We start from the raw sequence: 11,400 nt of genomic DNA, 5'->3' as shown, positions 1-11,400 counted from the left end.
ATCATCATTTATTCTGCCTTTATGGAACTATAGCGTTTGCTTCCACTCATCAGTAGCATGGTTCACACCTGGCTTATTATCTGATGTATGCACTGTATCAGGGACTGTTATACAAAGATGTTTAGAAGGCAATCCTGTGTTTTTTTATCGAGTAAACTTAGTAAAGGTCAATGTGGTGTAGAAATGAGAGGCTATGTAAATAACAGATCATTGGTAAACTGAACCTGCTTCATAGTTGAACATGACAGCAGCGGTTAATAAACAATGCACCATGCTAGTCATCAGCTTTATTACTTTTGATTAGTGAATGGTTTTACGTTGTTGCATAGTTGGTAATTTAGATTGCCTCTATGTTAGTAAACCTGCACTTAAATATAGTATTAAGAGGCTATTTTCCTCTTCCACAGGCTAGCAAAGAATCATCTGTGACTGAAGCTGTCGAAGTTGAGCATGCTGGCTCATCGGATCAAGCTCTGTCCAAGTCCTCCAAGAAAAAGGTAATTTTTCCTGAACGTCATTTCATCTGCCTTCCAGTTATCAGTCCTTACTTGTGTTTTTCAGAGAACATCTCAGTACTTTTACATTGGTAAAAAATGTCCTTCATTGAACAGGTTTCCTTCAGGAGTCCTAGTAACACACACTAATCTGGTCAAATGTCATTGTGGGGACTATAGCAGCTGTAGTCTGTACACAGTTAATGGCTGGTTTGTGATAACACACATTTTTCTGGTTTACAGTACAAGTGAGGACCCCGTTTGAGGGTTTTTTTAATCATCATTTATTCTGCCTTTATGGAACTATAGCGTTTGCTTCCACTCATCAGTAGCATGGTTCACACCTGGCTTATCATCTGATGTATGCACTGTATCAGGGACTGTTATACAAAGATGTTTAGAAGGCAATCCTGTGTTTTTTTTTATTGGGTAAACTTAGTAAAGGTCAATGTGGTGTAGAAATGAGAGGCTATGTAAATAACAGATCATTGGTAAACTGAACCTGCTTCATAGTTGAACATGACAGCAGCGATTAATAAACAATGCACCATGCTAGTCATCAGCTTTATTACTTTTGATTAGTCAATGGTTTTAGGTTGTCGCATAGTTGGTCATTTAGATTGTCTCTATGTTAGTAAACCTGCACTTAAATATAGTATTAAGAGGCTATTTTCCTCTTCCACAGGCTAGCAAGAATCATCTGTGACTGAGGCTGTCGAAGTTGAGCATGCTGGCTCATCGGATCAAACTCCGTCCAAGTCCTCCAAGAAAAAGGTAATTTTTCCTGAACGTCATTTCATCTGCCTTCCAGTTATCAGTCCTACTTGTGTTTTTCAGAAACATCTCAGTACTTTTACATTGGTAAAAAATGGCCTTCATTAAACAGGTTTCCTTCAGGAGTCCTAGTAACACACGCTAATCTGGTCAAATGTCATTGTGGGGGACTATAGCAGCTGTAGTCTGTACACAGTTAATGGCTGATTTGTGATAACACACATTTTTCTGGTTTACAGTACAAGTGAGGAACCCGTTTGAGGGTTTTTTAATCATCATTTATTCTGCCTTTATGGAACTATAGCGTTTGCTTCCACTCATCAGTAGCATGGTTCACACCTGGCTTATTATCTGATGTATGCACTGTATCAGGGACTGTTATACAAAGATGTTTAGAAGGCAATCCTGTGTTTTTTTATCGAGTAAACTTAGTAAAGGTCAATGTGGTGTAGAAATGAGAGGCTATGTAAATAACAGATCATTGGTAAACTGAACCTGCTTCATAGTTGAACATGACAGCAGCGGTTAATAAACAATGCACCATGCTAGTCATCAGCTTTATTACTTTTGATTAGTCAATGGTTTTACGTTGTTGCATAGTTGGTCATTTAGATTGTCTCTATGTTAGTAAACCTGCACTTAAATATAGTATTAAGAGGCTATTTTCCTCTTCCACAGGCTAGCAAAGAATCATCTGTGACTGAGGCTGTCGAAGTTGAGCATGCTGGCTCATCGGATCAAACTCCGTCCAAGTCCTCCAAGAAAAAGGTAATTTTTCCTGAACGTCATTTCATCTGCCTTCCAGTTATCAGTCCTACTTGTGTTTTTCAGAAACATCTCAGTACTTTTACATTGGTAAAAAATGGCCTTCATTAAACAGGTTTCCTTCAGGAGTCCTAGTAACACACGCTAATCTGGTCAAATGTCATTGCGGGGACTATAGCAGCTGTAGTCTGTACACAGTTAATGGCTGATTTGTGATAACACACATTTTTCTGGTTTACAGTACAAGTGAGGACCCCGTTTGAGGGTTTTTTAATCATCATTTATTCTGCCTTTATGGAACTATAGCGTTTGCTTCCACTCATCAGTAGCATGGTTCACACCTGGCTTATTATCTGATGTATGCACTGTATCAGGGACTGTTATACAAAGATGTTTAGAAGGCAATCCTGTGTTTTTTTATCGAGTAAACTTAGTAAAGGTCAATGTGGTGTAGAAATGAGAGGCTATGTAAATAACAGATCATTGGTAAACTGAACCTGCTTCATAGTTGAACATGACAGCAGCGGTTAATAAACAATGCACCATGCTAGTCATCAGCTTTATTACTTTTGATTAGTCAATGGTTTTACGTTGTTGCATAGTTGGTAATTTAGATTGCCTCTATGTTAGTAAACCTGCACTTAAATATAGTATTAAGAGGCTATTTTCCTCTTCCACAGGCTAGCAAAGAATCATCTGTGACTGAAGCTGTCGAAGTTGAGCATGCTGGCTCATCGGATCAAGCTCTGTCCAAGTCCTCCAAGAAAAAGGTAATTTTTCCTGAACGTCATTTCATCTGCCTTCCAGTTATCAGTCTTACTTGTGTTTTTCAGAAACATCTCAGTACTTTTACATTGGTAAAAAATGTCCTTCATTGAACAGGTTTCCTTCAGGAGTCCTAGTAACACACACTAATCTGGTCAAATGTCATTGTGGGGACTATAGCAGCTGTAGTCTGTACACAGTTAATGGCTGATTTGTGATAACACACATTTTTCTGGTTTACAGTACAAGTGAGGACCCCGTTTGAGGTTTTTTTAATCATCATTTATTCTGCCTTTATGGAACTATAGCGTTTGCTTCCACTTATCAGTAGCATGGTTCACACCTGGCTTATCATCTGATGTATGCATTGTATCAGGGACTGTTATACAAAGATGTTTAGAAGGCAATCCTGTGTTTTTTTATTTGGAAAACTTAGTAAAGGTCAATGTGGTGTAGAAATGAGAGGCTATGTAAATAACAGATCATTGGTAAACTGAACCTGCTTCATAGTTGAACATGACAGCAGCGATTAATCAACAATGCACCATGCTAGTCATCAGCTTTATTTCTTTTGATTAGTCAATGGTTTTACGTTGTTGCATAGTTGGTCATTTAGATTGCCTCTATGTTAGTAAACCTGCACTTAAATATAGTATTAAGAGGCTATTTTCCTCTTCCACAGGCTAGCAAAGAATCATCTGTGACTGAGGCTGTCGAAGTTGAGCATGCTGGCTCATCGGATCAAGCTCCGTCCAAATCCTCCGAGAAAAAGGTAATTTTTCCTGAACGTCATTTCATCTGCTTTCCAGTTATCAGTCCTACTTGTGTTTTTCAGAAACATCTCAGTACTTTTACATTGGTAAAAAATGTCCTTCATTAAACAGGTTTCCTTCAGGAGTCCTAGTAACACACACTAATCTGGTCAAATGTCATTGTGGGGACTATAGCAGCTGTAGTCTGTACACAGTTAATGGCTGATTTGTGATAACACACATTTTTCTGGTTTACAGTACAAGTGAGGACCCCGTTTGAGGGTTTTTTAATCATCATTTATTCTGCCTTTATGGAACTATAGCGTTTGCTTCCACTCATCAGTAGCATGGTTCACACCTGGCTTATTATCTGATGTATGCACTGTATCAGGGACTGTTATACAAAGATGTTTAGAAGGATATCCTGTGGTTTTTTTATTGGGAAAACTTAGTAAAGGTCAATGTGGTGTAGAAATGAGAGGCTATGTAAATAACAGATCATTGGTAAACTGAACCTGCTTCATAGTTGAACATGACAGCAGCGGTTAATAAACAATGCACCATGCTAGTCATCAGCTTTATTTCTTTTGATCAGTCAATGGTTTTACGTTGTTGCATAGTTGGTAATTTAGATTTCCTCTATGTTAGTAAACCTGCACTTAAATATAGTATTAAGAGGCTATTTTCCTCTTCCACAGGCTAGCAAAGAATCATCTGTGACTGAGGCTGTCGAAGTTGAGCATGCTGGCTCATCGGATCAAGCTCCGTCCAAGTCCTTCAAGAAAAAGGTAATTTTTCCTGAACGTCATTTCATCTGCCTTCCAGTTATCAGTCCTACTTGTGTTTTTCAGAGACATCTCAGCACTTTTACATTGGTAAAAAATGTCCTTCATTAAACAGGTTTCCTTCAGGAGACCTAGTAACACACACTAATCTGGTCAAATGTCATTGTGGGGACTATAGCAGCTGTAGTCTGTACACAGTTAATGGCTGATTTGTGATAACACACATTTTTCTGGTTTACAGTACAAGTGAGGACCCAGTTTGAGGGTTTTTTAATCATCATTTATTCTGCCTTTATGGAACTATAGCGTTTGCTTCCACTCATCAGTAGCATGGTTCACACCTGGCTTATTATCTGATGTATGCACTGTATCAGGGACTGTTATACAAAGATGTTTAGAAGGCAATCCTGTGTTTTTTTATTGAGTAAACTTAGTAAAGGTCAATGTGGTGTAGAAATGAGAGGCTATGTAAATAACAGATCATTGGTAAACTGAACCTACTTCATAGTTGAACATGACAGCAGCGATTAATCAACAATGCACCATGCTAGTCATCAGCTTTATTTCTTTTGATTAGTCAATGGTTTTAGGTTGTTGAGTAGTTGGTCGTTTGTATTAGGGTTAGGAAACCCGTTTGAGTTTTTTTATTTATCATAATTTTTTCTGCTTTTTTGGAACTTAATTGTTTTTTTCCACCTATCAGTAGCATGGTTCACACTTGGTTTATGACCTGATGTATGTTCAGTATCGGGGATTATTATACAAGGATGATTAGAGGCCAATCTTTATGTCTTCTTGGATAAACTGTGCAGATGAAAGTGGTGCAGAAATGAGAGGCTAATCCCCTAACCCCTTTTTCTCATAATGGTTATTATTCCTTTTAGACATTGAAAATTCTAAATTCTGTCTCTTATTAAGACAAATAAAAACACTTTTAAACATAAATTCCAGGGTCATGACAATACTGTTTTGATTCATTCTCAGTCATTGTCTTTTTTATGTGATATATTTCATCACTGGCATAGAGGTGATCAGTACATGGTTCTACCGACATGCACTGTAAAGTCATGGTTGCTTTAATTGCAGGTTTCAGGTAATCTACATAATTTGGTCTATTATTTCTAATATTCCTCTGGACAATAGTTCTTAGGTTTTTTTAATGAGGTTCCGGTTTGTTCAGGTTTTATTGCCAGTATTCCCAAAGAACACCTTGTTTATTGAACCAGTCTTCCAAAACCTCCTCGTAGATTGTCGTGTTGACTGTGGACTTTTTTTTTTACCTTGTTAAATAATTTCACTTACTCCTCAATTTTCTTTTTTATTCTAGAAACATCATTCAAGGTCTTCACCTGATACTAGCTCTTCTGATGAAGACCATTTGCTCATCCCTAAGTTAAGAAGGACCAAAAGCATTGTGGTAAGTTACACTATTTAGTAATCATGAACTTAAAAAACCCCAGAATGGCCATTTGAGATTTATTTTCCTTCTGGAATATTTTTTTTCTAGATGAACAAACTTGATAATTTGGAGTCCGATGACCTATTTGACCCTTCATCAAATGAGAGTGGAGAAGAATATGTTCCTAAAAGTAGTGAGGAATACTCTGAAGATACTGACACAAGTGAAATTATGGAAACTGACGATCAGAAAAGACTCCTCCTCTGTCATTTTAAGAAAGTTGCAGTTTCACCTCCCCCTGTGATGAAGGAGAACAGTAAAGATAAATGTACGGAGAGGGGACTTCACAGGGGACGTTCACCAACAAAAAAGCATGAAAAATTTCATAAATCCAAAAGGCGACGTTTTAGTCCTTCACTCTGTCGCACTAAATGCATTGGTGAGGCTCAGTCAGCTGATCAAATTGGACGTTCAAGTGAAGACGACAGCTCTGCCACATCAACACCTGTTGCAGAAGATGATGGTGTATTTTACTCTTCAGTTGCAGATGATAGATGTCCTAAAGTTTCTCCTGTCATACCTGCTGTTTCAAAAAGTCAGGATGGGTCACGCATTTACAACAAAAAGCAGTACTGTTTGTACTGTAAACAGGGATACATAAAAATTTCAAGGCATTTGGAGCGTGCTCATCACAACAAACCTGAGGTTGCACAAGCCATAGCTTTTCCCAAAGGCTCCAGGGAAAGAAGGTTACACCTCGAACATTTGAGAAACAGAGGCAACTTTGCACATAATGTTGAGGTGCTTAATAGTGGCACTGGAAGACTGGTTCCACGCAAGCAACCAAGGGAAACATCTGAATCACAAAATTATCTCCACTGCACCTATTGCCAAGGATTATTCACAAAAAAAGTCCTCTGGAGGCACATGACAATCTGCAAGTTCAAGCCCAATGTTGTCAAGAAACCTGGCAAAACACGAGTTCAGTCGCTCTGTGCATTTGCTGTTCCCCCTCCCCCAGGAGTGAAGACAGAGTTCTGGAAGTTGTTGAACTCCATGATTCAGGATGAGGTGTACTCTGCTGTAAAATCTGATGAACTCATCATTGAATATGGACAGCATCTTTACAATAGACTGGGTTATGATCCCACAAAACATGAGTACATTCGTCAAAAGATGAGAGAACTTGGAAGACTTTTGATACATTCAAAGAAAATTACCCCCATGACGACGATTGAAGAACACATTAAACCTGCAAATTTTATGCTGGTTGTGGAATCTGTAAAATCCCTAGCAGGTTTTACGGTTGAAACAAACACCTACAGGTGCCCTAGTTTAGCGTTGAAGATTGGATACAGCTTGACAAAAATTTCACAGCTGGTTGAAAGTCGTGCAAATGTGCAGAAGAATTACAGTGCAGCTAAAGATGCTCGTGCATTCCGAAATGTTTATGAATCAAGATGGAATGAGTTTGTGTCAGCTGCATCTCTGAGAACACTCCAGGAATCAAAGTGGAATGCTCCACAGTTGCTTCCCTTTACTAAAGATGTCCAGACTCTTCATTTACATCTAAGTGAGCAACAACAACATTTTTACAACCAATTATCAACAGAAGTATCCTCACAAACCTGGATGAATCTGACCAAAGTCACCCTGACTCAAGTGATTCTGTTCAACAGACGCCGATCCGGGGAAGTATCAAAAATGTCCCTTTCCGCATATCTGTCTTCGATTCCAAATAGTGATCAGGATGATTTGAAAGAAGCTCTATCTGACCTTGAAAAAAAACTGTGCAAACATTTTAGAAGATTAGAAATAAGAGGGAAAAGGGGCAGAAAGGTACCAGTCCTACTGACTCCAGAAATGCAGCAGTCATTGGATATGCTTGTCAGCAAACGACAGGAATGTGGTGTACCTACAGAAAACATCTACTTATTTGCAAGACCATTCGCAATGAGTTGCTATCGTGGCTCTGATTGCCTTCGGCATTTTGCTAGCACCTGTGGAGCCAAAAGACCAGACACATTGACATCAACAAAGCTGCGCAAGCAAACAGCAACTCTGTCTCAGATTTTGAACCTGAGCAATACAGAGTTGGATCAGCTAGCAAATTTCCTTGGTCACGATATAAGAGTTCATCGCCAGTTTTACAGGCTTCCAGAAGGCACCCTTCAGCTTGCTAAAATCAGTAAAGTACTCATGGCACTGGAGCAGGGACGTCTTGTTGACTTTAAAGGAAAAAGCCTGGATGACATAACCATTGACCCTGAAGGTACTGCTTGTCTTTTTTTAGCATGTATTTCTATGTAAATTATTTAATGCATTGCTTTTATTTTGGTTATTGCCATGTGACAAAATGTTGATCCAGTTGTGGTGCTTTTAAACCAATTACAGAGAATGTGAAGTTGGACAGTGAGGAAGAGGCAGAGTTTGAGTCAGATCCTAAGGGTAAGCAATAGGTTTAAATAAGTAAGTAAATAAATTAATACAGCTTATATTATTTTTTTACTTTTCATTTCAGAGGATCAAGTCACATCCATCGGGGAACATAGACCAGAAATGGAGGACAGAAATGCCGAAATACAGGACAATAGGACACCTTCACAAACCAGCAAAAGTAGTTCACCTAAAAAGGGTAAAAGTAAGTATTCCACTCATTTGTCCCTCTACTCCCTGCCCCTCTCCATCTTATAGAATTCCTCTAGGTTTTTGTTTGAATTCTATTTTTTATGCATATCAAAGCTGTTTAGTGAATTTTCTCAATGTTTTTCAAATGCATTTTATATTAAATGTGTTTGAAGAATAGATGAAGATAAATTATCCATATATCTTTTTCATTAATATTATTAGTTTTTAAGAGAATGTTTTGCTTTTTTTTACCACTTTTTGGGAGATTCGTCTAATTGAGTATGAGTATATCTTGCAATTGTAAAACAAAATCTTTAAGTATGATATTGCTTTGATTTCATTTTAGCTTAAAATATATATATATATATATATATATATATATATATATATATATATATATATATATATATATATATATGTGTGTGTGTGTGTGTGTGTGTGTCAGGCCTGAATTTATTTTACATGTATTATTAACTTTGGTTTTACAGGTCGCCAGCCATCTAAGAGGAGAAATTGGGAGAAAGCAGAGATCCTTGCAGTTGAAAAGCACTTGATGCCATTCATCAACACATGTCGTGTTCCAGGGAAGACTGATTGTGAGACGTGTCTAAAACAGGAACCTGTTGCACTCAGACACCGAAATTGGCTAGCTATTAAGTTTTATGTCAAGAATCGCATAACAGCCCTCAAAAACAAAGTTTAGAAGGTTTTAATTTCAAACTTCTTTTAAGTGCTTTAGTTGCTTAGTCATGTCATAGACATTTCAGTTTGTCTTTGTCTTCCTTTAAAGTACAGGCAATAGGACATTTTTTCGTTCGGACATGGCTTCACAATAACTTAAAAAAACTGAGGGTACTGAGGGTGATTTCAAGACTGTTTATCCCTGTTAGTTTATTGGTAAATGGGCAAATATACCAACCTGATGCTGCATATGAAACGTAAAGGAACGTTTGCGGAACGGTGGAATGAACAATGTAAATATGTGTGCAATTGGCAACAACTCTAGTTTACATTTGAACCACAGCCATGAATAACTTTGCCTGTTCTTGGGTGTTCTTAAGAGAAACAGGCTCCTGATCTGATATTAGGACAGATAGGGATATCTTATTTAAAAGCAGAAGTAATTTCAGTTTGTAATTTTTAAGTTAGGTTGTTGGTTTGCATAGCATTTACAGGGGGGAAAAATCCCATCAAGAGTTCTGTTGATGGGAACAATAAATGTTCATTATTCTACACATTTTATACATCATCACAGAGGACTCAGAGCGGTCTCCACAGGAACAACACTCAGCCTCTGCGGTTGCTACCTTGATGCAGCTCAAGAAGTCTTGCCTGTAATTTGACCAATAGTACATATGATATAAAGTGACTGCGAGGAGCAGAAACCAGAGCATTCAAGGATTTACAGCTTTGATCATGAAAACTAAATCTGCCGCTATTGGAAAAACCAAGTTGGTTAGTTCAAAAATGAGCACATATGATTTACAAGGCTTTGCAATGCCTTTAAATACTGAGCCATACTTGTGAGGCACATGGCTAACCTTCAACTATTATTTCTCACTTTTCAAGAAACTTGAGTAACACCAATTGAACAATAAACGTTCAGGTTCTGTAGAGAAAGAGATATTTATTTAGGACATCCTTATTTGAGCTAACTGAGTCACAGACACTGATGCAAGGCTCGCTGATTTTGTTACTTCTTTGGTGACCCTGACCTTGGGGCAAAGTTGTTTAATTTAAATGAGATATAAATGTTTAAGGGCTTCAGGTGCTTTGCCTTGTTTATTCCCACGTGTGGGTGAAGTTCTTATCCCTGTTAAGTTTATTAGTAAATGGAAAAAAATAACCAACCTGATGCTGCATTTGAAACATAAAGGAATTTTTAGCGGAATGGAGGAATAAACAATGTAAATTTGTATGCAATTGTCAACAACTGTAGTTTACATTTGAATCACAGCCATACATAATTGCCTGTTCTTTTTAAGAGAAACAGGCTCCTAATCTGACATTAGGACCGATAGGGAGATCCTATTTCAAAGCAGATGTAATTTCACTTTGTAATTTTTAAGTTCAGTTGTTGGTTTGCACAGCATTTACGGGGGGAAAAATCCCATCAAGAGTTCTGTGGATGGGAACAATAAATGTTCATTATTCTACACATTTATATGCCTTTGTCATTTATTTAATACATAAAAGTAAAATAAAAAACAATTTCCAGATGTATTAAATCAAAAAAACTAATGGAAATTAAATGTTGCTATAACATTTGGTCTGAGTTCTTCAGAGTCGTTGTAGATGTTGATTGTTGTGGGGAGGAAGGATTTCCTGTTTCATTGAGTATTACAATGGATCTAAAGAAGCCTCTGAGTGCAAATATCTGAAATTCTAATGAAGAGGATGATGGTTGTTTCTGTTTGTTTCATGAAGAATCCTTTGAACGATCCTCTCAAGAGAATTTCCACAGTAGTTCCCAGAACAGAATTATTCTATTGAGTTTTTTTAAATCCCTGGCCCTGATACTAACCCAAGAGATGATGGCAAAAGAGATGTCACTCTTTGCAACAGATTAATAGAAGGTATAGAGCCTCTTGCTGCAAATATGGAAGGATCTTAACTTTGTCAAGAGGCCTGCCTGAGGCCGGCCTGCTCTTCCTCCATGTTACATTAAAGAGTATGTATCTCACTATTCTCCTGGGGATAGTGTTATTCAAGCAGACATGTATTTAGTCTGTCCCATATTCAGTTAACATTAAAGTTCTTCGAGTGCATTCATGCTGGTACCATTGAGACAATCCTGCAGGGCTCCTTCAATACTCTGACCATCTTGTCACAGTCCTCGTCATCACAGGTTGCCCTGAACAAGGTTTATAATCTGATCAAAGGGACAAGATTATGATCTGATGTCCAAGGAGGAAGTCCTACTTTAGAAATGTATGCATAATTTTAATCCCTTTATGTAGCCCTTTTAAAAGAATAAATTAGAATAAATGTACCAGCTGTTCCAACATGCTGCTACCTTGAGCGATTCAAGACTGAAA

At 37.7% G+C, this 11,400-nt stretch overlaps 1 protein-coding gene across 1 annotated transcript; it reads left to right on the top strand.

The window, feature by feature from the left end:
- Nucleotides 1-1,232: 1,232 nt before the first annotated feature.
- Nucleotides 1,233-10,962, top strand: LOC118560107. Its single transcript, XM_036130830.1, has 8 exons — nucleotides 1,233-1,268; nucleotides 2,714-2,803; nucleotides 3,481-3,570; nucleotides 5,663-5,752; nucleotides 5,843-8,006; nucleotides 8,129-8,182; nucleotides 8,256-8,375; nucleotides 8,851-10,962. The coding sequence occupies exons 5-8, from the start codon at nucleotides 5,843-5,845 to the stop codon at nucleotides 9,063-9,065; spliced, it is 2,553 nt and encodes an 850-aa protein (XP_035986723.1). The 5' UTR covers nucleotides 1,233-1,268; nucleotides 2,714-2,803; nucleotides 3,481-3,570; nucleotides 5,663-5,752; the 3' UTR covers nucleotides 9,066-10,962.
- Nucleotides 10,963-11,400: the final 438 nt, after the last annotated feature.

Source organism: Fundulus heteroclitus, unplaced genomic scaffold (assembly GCF_011125445.2).
Source record: "Fundulus heteroclitus isolate FHET01 unplaced genomic scaffold, MU-UCD_Fhet_4.1 scaffold_388, whole genome shotgun sequence".
NCBI lineage: Eukaryota > Metazoa > Chordata > Actinopteri > Cyprinodontiformes > Fundulidae > Fundulus > Fundulus heteroclitus.
This window is presented reverse-complemented; position numbering and strand designations above follow the sequence as displayed.

Excerpts from the sequence above, each read along its gene's own strand:
- LOC118560107 (XM_036130830.1), top strand. The coding sequence starts at position 5,843 with ATGAACAAACTTGATAATTTGGAGTCCGATGACCTATTTGACCCTTCA. Across the intron at positions 8,007-8,128 it reads CATAACCATTGACCCTGAAG|AGAATGTGAAGTTGGACAGT; the intron begins GTACTGCTTGTC and ends AACCAATTACAG. Across the intron at positions 8,183-8,255 it reads GTTTGAGTCAGATCCTAAGG|AGGATCAAGTCACATCCATC; the intron begins GTAAGCAATAGG and ends TTTTCATTTCAG.